The sequence below is a fragment of the Microcaecilia unicolor genome, chromosome 5, assembly GCF_901765095.1.
Source record: "Microcaecilia unicolor chromosome 5, aMicUni1.1, whole genome shotgun sequence".
In the NCBI taxonomy this organism is placed as follows: domain Eukaryota; kingdom Metazoa; phylum Chordata; class Amphibia; order Gymnophiona; family Siphonopidae; genus Microcaecilia; species Microcaecilia unicolor.
Window position 1 is genome coordinate 260,271,530 of NC_044035.1, and position 17,092 is coordinate 260,288,621.

Here is a 17,092-nt window from a genome sequence, read left to right on the forward strand (position 1 = left end):
TCTATTATTGTTTGAAAGCGTAAACAAACGCTTCACATCTGTCCGCTCTACCCCACTCATTATTTTGTAGACCTCTATCATATCACCCCTCAGCCGCCTTTTCTCCAGGTTAAAGAGTCCTAGCCGTCTTAAGGCGAATTATAAATAAAAAAAAATAATAAAGTAAGCAAACAAGTGCACAGTGGGGGGAATTCTATAACTGTCGCTCAGAATTAGGCACTGGAAAAAATTCCAAACCAAATGTGATTCTATAAGTGTTGCACATCCTTTATAGAATTGCGCTTAGCGCCGATTCCCACACCTAACCTTTTAGGCACTAGACTTGGCCGGCTGAAGCCTGGTGTAAATGCTGGTGCCCAAGTAAAGTGCACTAAGGCAGTATTCTGCAACCCAACTGTATCTCTCCACACCAGACATGACCACGGAGACCCAGGCAAAGGTATCGGCCTGCTTATCCGACATTGCTGCCTGGATGTCCAACCGCCACCTGAAACTGAACATGTCCAAGACTGAGCTTATCGTCTTTCCACCAAAACCCACTTCTCCTCTTCCTCCACTTTCTATCTCAGTTGATAACACCCTCATCCTCCCCGTCTCATCTGCCCGCAACCTCGGAGTCATCTTTGACTCCTCTCTCTCCTTCTCTGCGCATATCCAGCAGATAGCCAAGACCTGTCGCTTCTTCCTCTTTAACATCAGCAAAATTCGCCCTTTCCTCTCTGAACACACCACCCGAACTCTCGTCCACGCTCTCATTACCTCTCGCCTGGACTACTGCAACTTACTCCTCACCAGCCTCCCACTTAGCCATCTATCCCCCCTTCAGTCTGTTCAGAACTCTGCTGCACGTCTCATATTCCGCCAGAACCGATATACTCATATCACCCCTCTCCTCAGGTCACTTCACTGGCTTCCGATCAGATACCGCATTCAATTCAAGCTTCTCCTTCTTACCTACAAATGTACTCAGTCTGCTGCCCCTCACTATCTTTCTACCCTCATCTCCCCTTACGTTCCCGCCCATAACCTCCGTTCACAGGATAAATCCCTCCTCTCAGTACCCTTCTCCACCACCGCCAACTCCAGGCTCCGCTCATTCTGCCTCACCTCACCCTATGCTTGGAACAACCTTCCTGAACCCTTACGCCAAGCCCCCTCCCTGCCCGTCTTCAAGTCTTTGCTTAAAGCCCACCTCTTCAATGCTGCGTTCGGCACCTAACCCTTACCGTTCAGTGAATCCAGACTGCCCCAATTTGACTGCCCCTATCGGACCGACCGTTCACTTGTCTATTAGATTGTAAGCTCTTTGAGCAGGGACTGTCTCTCTTTGTTAAATTGTACAGCGCTGCGTAACCCTAGTAGCGCTCTAGAAATGTTAAGTAGTAGTAGTACACGCACAACGTTTTGGAACGCCCTGACATGAAGCGTAGCCTAATGGTTAGTGCAGTGGCCTGAGAACCAGGGGAACCGACTTCGGTTCCCACTGCAGCTCCTTGTGACTCTGGGCAAGTCACTTAACCCTTCATTGTCCCAGGTACAAAATAAGTATCTGTATATAATATGTAAACTGCTTTGATTGTAACCACAGAAAGATGGTATATCAAGTCCCATCCCCGTTCCTTTCTCTTTCCCATTGCCATGCCCCCTTTTAAGTTAGGCACCATGCCACATGTGTGTGCAAGTTTAAATGTGTGCTAATTAACTTCAGTAATTGGTTGATAGCATCCAATTGGTAGTTAACAGCTTGTTAGCCAATTAATTTGTGTATGCATCTCTCTACATATTTATTTATCACATTTATACCCTGCATTTTCCCAAGTTTGCAGGCTCAATGTGGCTTACAATATACTGAAAAGGCTATCACCAGTCCAGTAGTTATACAGATACAATAAATTGTGGTAGTCAGAGAGGATAGAAGGAACAGGGTATAAAGGGAAAAAGGGTAAAAGTAAGAGAGTCCAAAACGGTCCATTTATATGCTGTTTTGAAGGACTTTAGGTTTTATGTTGGATTCTGGGGGTAGGCCTTCCGGAATAGGCTGGTCTTGAGTAATTTCCTAAAGTTGAGATGGTTCTGAGTAGTTTTGACAGCTTTTGGCAATGCTTTCCATAATTGGGTGCTGATAAAGGAAAAAGAGGAAGCGTAAGTGGATTTATATTTGAGGCCGTTGCAGGTAGGATAATGGAGATTTAGGCATGAACGAGACCTGCTTGATGTATTCCTGGCTGGAAGATTGATTAGGGTATTCCTGGGGCTTCTCCATAAAGGATCTTGTGGACTAGGGTGCAGATTTTGATATAACACAGGGGAGTGTGCTTATTTTAAAGTGATCTAAACTTAACTGTTTTCAGGATCGTAGTTTGGGCAGAGCAGAGGTGTTACTTCGATATACACATGTATTTTACACTTGTAGAATCCATGCATACATTTATATCTCTTCTTTTTTTTTTTTAACCCAAGACAGATGTAAATGTGTGCATGGAAGCCTATTTTATAAAGACACATAGATGCCTTTGTTGCTTATTTATAAAATAGGCTTAATAGTTGCCCTTGGGGTTTGCACAAGCTTAGCTGGTTTGAGCACATAATGCAGAAAGAGGTTTTATGCAAAAGTTAACCTGTGCAAAGTCTTGTCTTAGACTAGCGCATAATATATTTAAAACCATGGTAATGAGGCTAATTAGCTATTCTGTGCCAATGCAGAGAAGTGTACGAAAGACTTACAGCTGAGCTTTAATGCCAATCTGTCGAAGGGTTATTCGATCTTCTACAGTAGCATCTGTGAACATCGAATGCCTGCTTTTCTTTTTTCCTTTGAGTATACAGCGCCTGTCAACTTTTTTTGTGGCCTCCATGGGTTTAGAAATAGAAAAAAAAAAAGAGCAAAAGGAGGGGGAGGCAATGGTTCTACAGTAAAGACAGCTACAGCTGCACACAGGTTTGAGCAGAAAAAAATGTATGAGCACAGATCTGCACATGATCTGGAATGCTACTCTTTGCATAAATATTAGCATTGCAAAAATGTTTCCACGGAGCAGCGTTTTCAGCACATGTGCGGAGGTGTGCTGGATGTTTTTCTGCTCAGACATGCGCACAGCACTAGCTGCACTTTAGCACACAACTTTGTGCACATACATCCAATATGCTATTCATAGTTAGCAGACAAGTTTTGTGCAGATCCAATTTACATATAGGTTTCTGCATCAGTGAGCAAAAATGGGTGTTATTCTTGCATTAGGCAGCCATGAGCTAAGCCATCAGGGCACGGCTGTAATGCAGATGTTCTGTCTCGGTGCTTCCAGTGTTCTTAAGGTGGGGGGAGGTAGGATTTGGATGATCAACAGGTGAGGTACCTGTGTAACATCATAGCCCATCTAGCAGTGGAAGAACCAACTTTATAGGGCCTTGATAGTGCATTATTCACATGACCATTACCCACCCATGGGGTGAGCTTAAGTGAGAAGGAGTTTGCCCATGTCCCTTCCTCAGAGCTACTATAGGTGTGTAAACTCTTACACAATCAAGATATTCATCCAAGCACATGCTCGCTTCTAAGCACAATCAAGACATCCAAGCACATGCTAGCTTCTAAGGCATCTTCAAATTTTTCAGTCATAGGTGTTTTACTGTAATGGCTGCTTTTGGCTTTCAAGTTTGTGCCCTTGAGACCTATAATACCCTCCACCTACCTTTTTCACATTTATGGGGGAGATTCTATATATGGCGCCTAAAAAATCAGTGCTGACTAAGCATATTCTATAATCGGCATCTAGATTTAGGTTCAGTATCTAGAATACGTTTAGTTGATATATCAGCACCTAAATCTATGTGTATCCATTTACACCAATGAAAACCTGGCGTAAATCCATTCATGTAGATTTAGTCGCACTGGGTCATGGTCATATTCTATAACTACGCACATAAATTTTGGAACGTTCATAACCATTCCCCTTTTTGCCTTTGTTACAGAATACGCTGAGCGAGTTGTGTGCGTTAATTCTAATCAGAGCCACTTAGTTCTCATTATTGCTTGTTAAGTGCAGTTATCAGTGCTCATTAGCTTGTTATGGTTGTTAAGATATGCACATTGTTATAGAATTGGCGCGGATCTCGGGTGCACTATATAGAATCTGGGGAAATACCAGGGTAAAGAGAAAATAAGGGCATGCCAATCAGTTCGGTGATTTGACAGATCCAATGTGGAGTAGTAGCCTAATGGTTAGAGCAACATGCTGAGAGCCAGGGGAGCCTGGTTCAAATCCCACTGCAGCTCATTATGATCTTGGGCAAGTCTCGGGTATAAATTCAGATTGTGAGGCTTCCAGGGACAGAAAAATACCTACTGTATCTGAATGCACACTACTTCAATAGCTTTCGTGCTTGCTGGTGATATATAAGAAGTTAAATAAAAAATGTTATTGCTTTGTTCTATCCTAAGAATACTCACAATGGCATACTTTTTCCTGAGCAGCATGCTGATGTAAACAAAAGAGGGGCCTAGATGACAAAAGGTTTAAAACAGGAGGACATTTATTTCTTGACATAAAATCAGATTATCTTGATGCTGGACAGAGAGCATTCATTTCAGCCCAAACACGCCACAGGGTCCTGGCACTAACTACTGTATATAGAAGTCAGAAACATACTGTTCCCAAATCCTAGGGAACTGAAGCGCTGATACCAGGTCGCTTGGGAGTCATCAGACTTTACTCTTGCAAGAAATAAAGGCTAATGCTGGTGCAAAGACTTCCAAGTCCAGGTTTTATTAGCATGCTTTTGGTACTTGGAGAGAGTACAAGTATTCGTAATTGCAGTTTTGCAGAGAGTTTTATGCTTACGTTTTGAGTGACAAGTCACCAAAGAAAGTTTCTTGAATGGTCCTTTTACAGTCAGCGTTTGTACCAAGGAAAAACTCAGGGAAAACCGCATCAGAAAATAGGACTATGTCTTTGTCATGCCTATTTGAAAATAACTCAAGTTATCTGGCTCTTCAGTGTTCTAAATATTTCTTTCATTTTCTGGATTTAGCTTGCACCTTTTTCAGTAGTAGTTTGAGGTGAGATTACATTCTGGATCACTAGGTATATCCCTGTCCCCAGAGGGCTTATGCTATGCAAGCCTGAAAGCTATCAAACCAGTGTACAGGTACAAATAGATATATTTTTCTGTCCTGGAAAGCTCACAATTTGAGGCCCCGGCACTCAAAGCTCCAGCACTAAAGCCAACAGTGTAAACCTCATAGCGCAAGAACAGCACAGAAACCTAGCTCTCCATTGCTCAAAGCAAATGACGTTCAAATTTTATGCACTCTATTAAACAGAAAGCAACAGGAGGAATGTGCCTGGTGCATGTGCACAAAAGTTTCACAGTAAGCGTAGCTCTTGTGCACATATCCAAGCAAAACTGGAAATGCAAGCATACATCGGCACCCCCTTTCTGCACCTTTAAATATTAGCTTTTCAAAAATAGTTTGCACTTTTTGAAGGGCTCATATTTAAGTGCAGAAAAACAGGCGCCAATGTGTGCTTTCACGTTCAGTTTTGCTGAGACTTGCACACATTTGTTTCTCTGTATCAGTGCTTAGAGGCTGCACGGGCTTCCGTGCACTTCCAATACAACACAAAACTGGCAGTTTAATGAGAGAAATTCAGAAGAAATCCTTTCTTCAAAACCTTCAACACCACTCCCGAGCTAGCAGTAGGTTTTCAGCGTTAAGGCCAGCATTTGTCTGTGCTGCCTTCTGAGCAGTGGGAGGGAATACCGAATGACTTCATTAACATCCTTTTGAATGCATTTAAATACAATTTGTGAAAATCTTTGGCGCACACATTGACATCCGCGCTACAGCCCTTGGAACATTCTGCGCATATTAATGTGTATACCCATCCGGTCCAGGTGATTTATCACTCTTTAACTTGTCAGTTGGGCTCTGTACATTTTCCAAGTTCACAAAAATTTCTTTCAGTTCCTCCACATTGTCATCACTGAAAAACATTTCCGGTATAGGTACATGTGGCGGAATGGTGAATTTTCCAGCATATGAATTACAAGAATATTTCATGAAATGTATTTCTCTAGTTTAGCCAGCAGGTGGAGCATGTTTATGTTTAAAGCTGTTACAGAGAAATGACTGTCCATTCTTTAGTTTAACACAGAGAAGAAGTTAACCTGCAGTGATGTGGCCAGCTACTTCTAAAAAATGTTGTTCTGGGCTCTGATTGGCCCAAGAGTTCAAATTCAGCTAGGATATACTGACTTTTTCTCCAGTCTTAGCCAGGGAGAAGAGAGAAAGATCTCTCTGCTGAGGCCCTGTGAACAGTTATTGATAACCTGTGAGCAGCTATATGTTTTGAACTCCTCAGGTACTATTTAGATAGTAAACAAATGTTTAGATAGTGTTATAATTGATCCATATTTCAGTTACCTGTTATTGTTTGCTGATTGCACCTTTTCTGTTCATTATTCTAATTTTTCATGACAGTAAACATTTTTAGTTTATTGCCTCTGATTGTCTGGACTGACTAAGAATCCTGGTGGTTTGTGTGTTGGGTCTGTGGGTGCTTTCTAGGAACTGTGGGATTACTGGGAGTGTGGCCCCAGTAACCCAGGAATCACTGGTGATAATTTGAGAGCAGGAGACTCGTCCAGAGGCGGTTGGGACCCAGTCAGTGGGAGGAGGTGCTAGTGTAAAGAGCACAAGTGGCAGGTGCAGGCGGACCTGATCTGTGCTGGGGATAGACCCTCTAAGTGGCCACGGGGTAGCCTCAGGTGGGTGGTTAGGTGTTCCATGAAAGTAGATCTCTTACATCTTCAGTAAAGACTGAAGCAAAAAAATTCATTCAGTCTCTCCGCTTATGGTCTTGCCCTCCCTAAGTGCACCTTTTGCTCCTTCCTGATGTAACGGTTCTACAGATTCCCTCACTTCTGATATACCTGACTCACATCTGGAAGAAAGAGACTCTTATTCATGTAAGTTATTTCCTTTTGTTTGAATTTGCATTAAAGATGATTTTGGTTCTAGAGTTCTGAGTCTTCACCGTGGTGATCTGTACTCTGGTTTAAGCTGCAGTCTGTCACAGCCAGTGAAAGGGCTGAAGAAGAAAAACTAATGTTTTTCACAAAGAACCAACTCCTAAAATACTGTAAGGAAAATTAGTAATTTAAGTAAATTCTTAATTGTTTATCTGATATTTGTTCTGAACACAAAAGAAATTCCTGCTGGTAGTACTGTTATAAAGTAGTAGCACTTGGTTAATTGGAAAGATTTGGAACCAGTATTTATAGGCTTAGGAAAACTTATACAGATTACATTTTGAATGTGTTAATAACATTTTAACTGAAATTTTAAGGACCTCTTTTACAAAGCTGCACTAGCAATTCCTGCGTGATAAACGAGGAAAATCATAGGAATTAAATGGGCTTCCTCTCATTTACCGTGCAGAAATCGCTAGTGTGGCTTTATAAAAGAGGCCCTAAATGCCTACATATTTTAAATTTACATTATTTATATAATAAATTACAATTTATGTAATCAGAGTGAGTTATATTGTTGTTCTGAAAAAGTATTAAATTTGTAAATTGTAACATCAACACTGATTCTGCCTCACAAATTTAACTCTAGATTGGTTTATTTCTCTTTGGATTGGAGTGCTTTCTGTGTACTGAATTTGAGTCTGAGGTAACTTGGCCAGATTTGTAGACTGCTCTTTGAGTAAGCAGGACTCAGAAATTCAGCAGCAGCTAGGCAAATGACATTACCCTGGAAGCTTTGCTATTGCGGTATTGATGTAGCCTCCAGCGGTGTGAGCCCAGCACTCTCTTTTGTGATTTGTTTCCTTTTTGCGAGGCACTGTTTCTTTTGAAAGATCTATGAAATTTGTTTTTATTAGGCTCTGGGCAGAATTTGGCTCAGTTTTCACTTTTTCTGTGGAGACTTCCAATTGGGCACACTTGCCTGCCTGCCTTTCTCTTTTAAAAAGAAAGAATGGGAGCAGTGGCCATGATGTATTCCTCTTGGTGGCCCACCTTCCCGGATTTCTTTTAAGTTTTCTACGTACCAAAAAAAAAAAAAAAAAAAAGAAGAGGAAGAAAAGATTGGAGGAATGGATGCCTAAGGAGTACTTTGTTCCTTTGGATATTCAGTTGGTCAACTGTTTTCCATCTCTTCTATTCTCCAAACATTTTAGTGTTGCCTGCCTATAGTGCATTGCTTTTTCTGAGGGAAATGCAGTTTCTTAAACTGCCCTTATTGAGGCTCTCCAAAGCTGGTAGCTATGTCTTCCAGAGTACAAAGCAATTTATAGTTGTAATTGCTGTCCTTTTCTTTTATTGATTTCTATTGCTTTTGGTGATGGCTGTCCCTGTAACAAGGGATTTGTAAATGCAGTTATGCACCAGGATTTCAGCAGAGATAAGAAAGCTAGAGAACATCAGATTCACTGACTTTAGTATAAATGCTTTCCATGTGAAATTCCACTGCTGCTAACTGCTAACTTTTGCTCCTTCTGTCTGTAAGGATAGCTGCTGAGTTAAAAGAAAAAAAGCCTTTTATCTGACAGCTGTTCTCCATCTCTGCTATAACATAGGCAGCCGAGACCCCTCGGGCCTAAAGGTTTTCTGATATTACAATAACAACACAATAATAACACTACACAAGGTGTTTTCTTAATATGGCACAACTCGGCCGCAGCTTTATTTATATACACACATTTTAAACCCTAGGTATACCCAAGCCAATCCAGCCTCTGGCTCATTCTCCAACCCAGTCCGCCATCATTAGCAAGACTGACCAATCGTAAACATAGCTCCCCGCCGCACAGCAAGGGAGCTCAACCGATAGCGCAGCTACCCCAACTGCCTATCTTACACCATCAGGCTTGGGTACCTCACCACTCAGCCGGGGTAGCATAGCTTGCCCCGCGCCGCCCCCCCCCCCCCCCCCCCCCGACGAGAACCACGTCGCGATGCGTGCGTCACGGGCTAAATTGGATCTTTATCGCGACGCGATCGACGATGTCCGACGCTCGCGCGCCCTCAGAGGCGCGTTGGGAACAAGCGGGCAACTTTCACAACTCACGTTGCCCGAAGAGGATCGGTTGTTGTTCATGGTCTCGCGCTGGAACCGCGCTGGAAACTGCACGCTGGTGCCCGGACGCTTGAAGAGGTCGTCCGGGCTTCTCCCTGGAGTTTTTAAACCCCTACTGCTCTCCTCCCATTCCCAGCGGGGTGCATTTGAGCGGCGGGAACTTGCCCACCCTGCCTCGCTCGCACCCCGCTGACACTGGCGCGCAGGCCCGTCGGGGCACGGCACCATGTTATAGTCTGCTCTGTCCACCGTTGGGCACTGCGCCTTTGCTTTTCTCCAGTGCTTAGGCAATGGTTGCTTCAGGGAGAGTTAGTTTCCATTTACGGCAGGGCTCAGACAGTTGTCTTCACCTCTGCTAATTTCTAAAGTTCAGGAAATGCTGATTTGAGTAGGTGTGAAGTCGCAAAGCGAAAAATCGGTTCTGGAAGTGGTTCTTGGTGGTTCTCCACTGCTTATGCTGATAGCTGTTTAAATACGCAACAATTTTCATTTGGGGGTTATAGTTTTGATCAATGTCATCTCTTTTGTTATTTTCCGCTGCCTTAGCAATTCCTGCTGTAGGGGAGCAGGTTGCCTGCGGAAATTCCATTCTGCCTACTGTTCGCCATCTTTGCGATTCTCCAAATTATTTTGCACAGGGTGCTTAAGCAGGAGGCAAGTTCATATGGGAATTCAATTTTTGATGCTCATCTTTCCATCTCATTTGCTTGCCAAGGTTTTTAGTGTTCTGTACCTAAATAGAGAGCAGTTACTAAGCCAGATTGTCAACTCCTTCCTATCTATGCTGGTAGGCTGCTCCTCTATGTACATAAGCACTGCCAAGCTGGGAAAAGACCAAAGGTCCATCGAGCCCAGCACTTGTCTCCGACAGCGGCCAATCCAGGCCCCAGAAACCTGGCAAAACCCCAAAATTTAATAACAGTCAATGGACTTTTCCTTCAGGAATCTGTCCAGACCCCCTTTAAACTCAGCAAGGCCAGCTGCCATTACTACCTTCTCTGGCAATGAGTTCCATAGTCTAACCACGCGTTGAGTAAAGAAAAACTTTCTCCAATTTGTTTTAAACCTACCACATTCTAATTTCATCTTGTGTCCCCTGGTTCTATTATTGTTAGAAAGCGTAAACAAACGCTTCACATCCGTCCGCTCTACCCCAACCCCACTCATTATTTTATAGACCTCTATCATATCACCCCTCAGCTGCATTTTCTCCAGGCTAAAGAGCAATTCCTCGTGAATCTGATGCTGTAAACCTCCCACTTTACTGTTGCTCTGTACTGCTTCTGGTAGAGGCCCCTTAAGCTGAAGGGAAGTTTTTGTCGCTATGTAGCAGGGCTTGCTCAGTTTATATTGTCAGGTTTTCTTGCCAGACCTGGTGATGAGTATTAATTGTTTCCTTTTCCCAGTACCATTATTTAGATATCTCCTATTGACAACTTCTGGTTTGTCCACTTTGCAAGCCAGTTGTTTTTCTCCTTAAAAGTACCTGTATTTGATGTGTAAACCACTTTGGCTGCTCTGCAAAAAGGCATCATATCCAGTTTCTAGCATACAGTCTACTAAATGGCCACATCAATCTGGACCAGTACCTATCTTAATATATAGCACATCTCTCTCTCTCTCTCTCTCTCTCTCTCTCTCTCTCTCTCTCTCTCTCTCTCTCTCTCTCTCTCTCTCTCTCTTTCTTTCTTTCTTTCTTGTATGCTGACACCTTGCCTCATTGTCTGTATATTCTATATGGCTTCATCCCTGGAGGTGATAAATGTAGCAGGGCTCTTGTGTCACTTTTCTATGGCATGGCTGGTTCCTCCTATTCCCAGTACCTCCTCTGATTAAGCCATCTTATCTCTCTCAGCACAGTCCTCCTGCACTTGTTTGACAGGTCTGGGCTGTCAAAAGCCCAGACCTGTCAAACACAGGCAGGGGCTGGCGGTGTATGGGACCACCAGACCCCAGCTACCCCTGCCCCCGAGCAAGGCAAAACGGGGGCTGGAGGTCCCCCTGACAACCCCCCCCCCCCCCCAGGTTCAAGGAGGGCTGGAAATCCAGTGGTTCTCCAGCCCCCCCTAACTTTCCTCAGCATTTCTAAAAAGGCCCTGGTGGCCCAGTGGGTGACCGACCCCCCCCCCCCCCCCCCGACACAGTTCAGGGAGGGCTGGAGATCCGGTGGGTCTCCAGCCCCCCATAACCCCCCAGCATTAGCAAGGGGTCCCTGGTGGTCAATTGTCAATCCCCCTACCCCCCCCCCCCCACCCCCCTACCTTGAGTTGGAGGAGGGAGGTAACCTGCTTCCTTCCTCTTTCTTAGACTCCGCCTGCAAAATGGCGGTGCCCTGCCCAATATATCCTGGGATGCGCTGGGCGGGGCTTCACACTCCCTTATATGGTGTGTAGCCCTGCCCAGCACATCCCAGGATACACTGGGCAGGGCTGGGCACCGCCATTTTGCAGGCATCGTAGAAGGAAGAGGAGCGAAGGAGGCAGGCTACCTCCCTCCTCTAACTCAAGGTAGGGGTGGGGGGTAGGGGGATTGACACTGGACCACCAGGGACCCCTTGCTAATGCTAGGGGGTTGGGGGGGCTGGAGACCCACCGGATCTCCAGCCCTCCCTGAACTGTGTCAGAGGGGGTGTCGGGGGGGACTGGAGGTCCAGCAGACCTCCAGCCGCCCTGTCATGGGGGAAGGGGAGGTTGTTAGCCCACAGGGCCACCAGGGACTTTTTAGAAATACTGAGGGGAGTTAGGGTGGGGCTGGAGACCCTCCTGACCTCCAGTGCTTCCTGAACCTGGGGGGGGGGGTTGTCTGGGGGACCGGAGGTCCTCCTGACCTCCAGCCCCCTGTCACTGGGGGGGTCATCAGTTCCTTGGGGGGGGGGGTGCTTCATTGGGGGGAATGGGGGCCTGCTAGTATGCAAATACATGCTGGACTGGGCTCACCATTCCTCCCCAATTGTCTGCAAACCCTAACGCCAGCTCAGAGCTGGCGTAGGGTTTGCCACAGCCAGCAACCCAATCTTTGGTGCGCTGGTCACTGATCATTGGGGATGAATAGGTTTAACATGCATTTGCATGCTATTTGCGCTAAGAGCCCTATTTTGCATGCATTTGCATTCTAGTTGCGTTCAGAGCCTGCAAGCGTGTTGTTTCACGCACTCAGGGACTCTGATCATAGGGTGGTAGCAAACGCAGGCGCTAGTATGGCGCTAACAGCCTCTAGCGCTGACGTTTGCTTCTGATCATCCATATGAGAGCTCTTTAAGAGGCGAATCACAGGCAACTTTTGTTTTTTTGTCCCCATCCACTGATGGGCGGACGTAACACCCACTCGTTCTGGATTGGTGTGGTAGGACTAAACAAAAGAAGATTATCATGCAAGTCATAATTTCTCCATAAATCCCCTCTGCCAGCATATGTCATCAATGCATCCAACTTGATCACTGAGCTAAGAATGGAGGTAGAGACAAATGTTTCTACAAGAAAAAAAAAACCTTTGAAAATAAGTTATAGGGGAAATAGTGGGTTGTGAAAAAATTTTGGTTCTTTGGGAAGCAGTTCAGATGCAGGACTTTTCAGACCTATTTTCTCTCTTCTTTTGTAGTCTTCCTCCCTCTGCATGGCCGGTGTACACGCTGGAGTGGTGTCAAATGTTCTTGGTGGTGAAATCAGTGTTGTGATCAGCAAAGGCATCCCATACTATGAAAGTTCGCTGGCTAACAACGTCACTTCCAAGGTGTAAGTAGACTGTTTTTGTGTGTGTATGTTTATTTTGTTTTAATTTAAAGACTTCATATATTGAGAGATTAGAGTTCAGCATCCACAGAACACGTCTGTCAGTTTTGGTCTGCCAGCCTGATCAAAAATGACCCTGGGGTCAGACTTATCAAATAATTTTCCCTTTGCAGCATGGTTGAAGACCATAGTGGCCAGTGAATCACTTTCTGAAGAGAAAAGGGGGTGGGATGGCCTCATGTAGTGGTGTGCATTGGTATTGGGGGTGCTTGTGCCTACCCTGCCTCCTGTTGCTGGGCCCTCAGCCTGTGGTGCAGCCTCAGACGCCGGTGCCACTTGCCTGTGTCGACTGCCACCCAAGCTGGCACTCCCTCAATGTCGGTGGAGGAAGCTTCGCCAGAGTCAAGAAGGGAGTCGACTTGTTGACGCCATTCTTGAGGATATGGTTCCTCGGCACTGAGGCAGGTAAGGTTGCGACAATCCTGCAACACCGAAGAGGAGCACTCATGGGATTCAGAGGAGGATCCCAGAGGAGGATCCCAGGTACTTTTCCTCAGATGTGTCTTATGGGATTCCCTCTGAACCCTCCCCTCCACCTGAAAGGAGGTCTCTGCCGGAGAGCCTTTCATTTCCATCTTTTGTGAAGGAAAAGGCTGAGGCCATTCCTTTTCCTTTAGAAGTGGAGGATAAGCCCAGGGCCAAGATGCTCGAGGTCCTGGACTGTACATCTCCTAAGGAGGCTGTGACTGCACCTCGCCACGAGGTACTCCAAGAAGTCCTCGTCAGGAACCAGGAATCCCCTCTGTCACTCCCTGTCATGCCCAAGAAGATTGACACCCAGTATCGGATACACGGTGCACCTGGTTTTGATAGGCCTCAGTTGCCTCACAATTCCATTGTGGTGGAATCCGCTCTTAAAAGAGCCAGTAGTTCCAGGGACTGTGCCTCAGTGCCAGCAGGCAGAGAAGCTAGAACCCTGGATTCCTTTGGGAGGAAGATGTACCAGACTTCAATGCTCATCTCCTGAATACAATCCTACTAGCTCTTCACGAGTGTCTGCGACAACTGTCAGACTTTGTTGACACGCTCCCTCCGGAGCGCACCGAGCCTTTTCGCCAGTTGGTCAAACAGCAGAAGGTGTGTCGAAAGTTCTTGGCCAGGGATACTTTCGACACTTTTGATGTGGCATCCAGGATCTAAAGTATAGCAATGCTCACTCTCATGGCTGCATGTTTCTGACTTGGAACATTCTGTTCAGCAGCGGTTGGCGGATACCCCTTGCTGGGGGGATAACCTTTTTGGAAAGAAGGTTGAATAGGTCACTGACCAAATCAAGAAACACACTGATAAAATCTTTTCTCTCCTCTGCCGGTCGCCTTCTGCATCAACCTCTTCAGCTAGGAGGACTTTTAGCAGGCCAAGCAGGAGTTCCTATTACTATCCTAGGCATAGGTACACCTCTTCAGCTCACCAGCATGCTCGTTCATGTCAACAGCTTGCGCCTAAGGCCCCGGCTGCTCCCCAGTCAGCTTCTGACGGGGCTGCAGTCCGACTAACTTGGTGGCTGTTTCACTTCTGGGTATCGGGGGTGTACAGCGTTCTTCAAGGCTGAAGGAGTAGTCTCTTCCTTCAGCATGCGCAAGCTCTCCTGGGCAGCTTGCTACAGCTGAGGTTTCTTCCACCGCGGGAACTACAAATTGGTCTAAAGTCAACTGTCGTGGAGAGGCACCAGCACTATCCGCGGCAGGAAAGGTATGTGCCTTGCCTTTCCGTTTCCCTATTGGGTACAGCTCCACAGAAAATCACCAGGACCAATGGAGTTCACACCACCACTTCTACTGTCATCGCCGTCTTGACTCCCTGTCTACATATTTCTGTCTTTAATTTGTGATTACTTAGACTTGGTGAGGTTCTGGTTATGTGAAGATCAGGTATTCTTTTAGCACTGAATGTGTAGGATCAACCTATAGTTATTAGGTTTGTTTAGTTTTTCCAGTAGGAACACTATAATACCCAGTGCTGTGTTTACAGTACCTGGCTTCGATATCCCTGCCAGCAAAGGTATTATTTTTAATGCACCTTGGGGGGGGGGGAGTGGGGAGAATATGTTGCCCCCTCAGTCCACCTTTGTTGCCCCCCCCAAAAAAAGAAATTGGAGGGCTGCCTAGACACCTGGTTTAAATATAAGCCTTTCAAGTAAAAATAAAAATGAAATGCTTACATTTAAAGGCACAGAAAACAGACACCAATGTGTGCTTCACTTTCAGGTTTGCCAGGTGCATGCTCACAGGAGCTGAGCTTACTGCGAAACTCTTCTGTGCATGCACCAAGCACATTCCTCCCCTTTGCTTTTGCTTTTACAGTGCGCATAAAATTTGAATACCATTTCCTTTGAACATTGGCAAGTAAAGTTTCTGCAGTGTTGGCTTACCACTGAAATTCTGAGTATCGACCCATCAGTTCCCAGGAGGTTAAAAAAAAAATCTGAGTCTGCACTGTAGAAGTCCCGAATGTTAAAGATGTAATAAGTAAAGATTGCTTTATGTCTGGGTGGTTGAGGGTGGGGGAGGGTCAGTGACATTCCTTGGTCGGCTGCCACCCGGGGAGGTTGCCGCTGTGCACCAGGTGCAGCGTCGTCCTTCCCTCCCTCTCCCCGGGTGCAGCATGACACCCCCCAAGCGCATCACCTCCAAGCCCCCCCCTCCCCGGGTGCATTCTGCTAGGGAGCAGCTGCGTGGCTGTTGGCTCCGCCGGTTCCTTGCTCCCTCTGCTGTTACTTCCTGTTCCGGGGCAGAGGGAGCAGGGAACCGACGAAGCCGACAGCCACGCAGCTGCTCCCAGCACCCCTCCTGCATCGTGCACCCGGGGCGGACTGCCCCCACTGCTCCTCCCTCGGTACGCCACTGGGGGGAGGGGGGTCACTCTGCTATCTCTGAAATAAACTCCTGGTCAGGATCAGCTCCAATGCTCTTTGGTTTTCTATGCTAAACTGTGCAAGAGAGGATTTCTTCTTCATAGGAAGGCCCTTTTAAAAGTCTGGGTTTGTTTGAGTGTTCTCTCTGACTTAAGAGGAGAGAACATATGTGATTATTTTTTATACGCTGGGGTGAAATAAAATATATTTTTCTAAAAACTTTTTGGTTAGCGATTTGGTTGTATTAGAAATGTTTTCCTTGCTGCCATGTTTGTACATGAAAATAATAAAATAAATGGTTAAAAAATATATATATATATTTTTCTGACCATGGGGCCTTTGAATGTCTTTTATACTATTCTGCTAGGGTATTCAATGCTGTAAAAGTATAGGGGGGGTCTTTTAAAAGCCGCTTTAGAGTCTCCCATTATATTCCTATGGGTGTCTCAGCATTTAGCACAAGTTAATTTTTAGCATGAGCTAAAAACGCTAACGCAACTTAGTAAAAGACCCCAGTAACTAGAGAAGTCATTATGGGGAATGCATATTGTGCAGCAAAAACCAAACTGGGATCTCGCATAACAAGTTCTTTACAAACTAAAAATACTACGGTTTTTTTTGGTTTTTTAGGGGACCTTTATCAGCAAGTCTGTTTACATTCAAGACCAGTGGTAAGATCTCTTCTCTGGGTTTTGTTGACTTTGAGGAGATAATTTTACAAAACATTTTACGTATATAAAATATGCTTTGTATGTGGGAATGGCTCTTATAAATTGTGTGACCAAATGTGCCCCTTTAAGTCTATGCATTAACAAGATCGCTTGTGGGTATTCTGGGGGCATAGTTTGGGCAGAGCAGGGTTGAAATTGCATTGTGTACAAGTAGTTTATAAAACTTAATGACAGTCTTTGGCTGTCCCAATTTTCAGCAGAGACAAACAAAATAACTTTGAACTATATATCTGGGCACTATATAAGTATATAAAATTATATAACATACCAGGGAGTAGGTCACTGATTATACTACAGTCTGGTACTAGGGGGGAATGCTAGGAAGAGAAAAAAAAGGAGAGCTCTGAAAGGCATGCAGTTTGCAGGCTAGAGAGAGCTAACATATCGGGCAAAAAAAAAAAATACTGAAGAAAAGTCACACACAAAATCAGTTTTGTGTTTGCGTACCAAAAATCAAGATTAGTTTAATTGAAATCCAGTCAAATGGTTGAGCATGATACTTCCTGAAGTTAATGAATGTTGTCATCCTGAAAGCTTTCACCTTATAATTACCTTTCTCAAGCAACGTAGAGGAATTAGTTAGAAAGTGGTTTATAGCACAGTTCTCAGGAGCAGTCCAGCCAGTTCTGATTTT

At 45.1% G+C, this 17,092-nt stretch overlaps 1 protein-coding gene across 2 annotated transcripts in view; it reads left to right on the forward strand.

The window, feature by feature from the left end:
* DCBLD2 (discoidin, CUB and LCCL domain containing 2) overlaps positions 1 to 17,092 on the forward strand; it is a 155,684-nt gene that overhangs the window by 106,436 nt on the left and 32,156 nt on the right. Inside the window, exons 6-8 of one of the 2 annotated variants that reach the window (XM_030204054.1) lie at positions 7,622 to 7,678; positions 12,683 to 12,816; positions 16,358 to 16,398. In XM_030204054.1, the coding sequence (XP_030059914.1) occupies positions 7,622 to 7,678; positions 12,683 to 12,816; positions 16,358 to 16,398 (232 nt within the window). The remainder of the gene's footprint in view (positions 1 to 7,621; positions 7,679 to 12,682; positions 12,817 to 16,357; positions 16,399 to 17,092) is intronic. The other variant, XM_030204055.1, reaches the window with a different exon arrangement.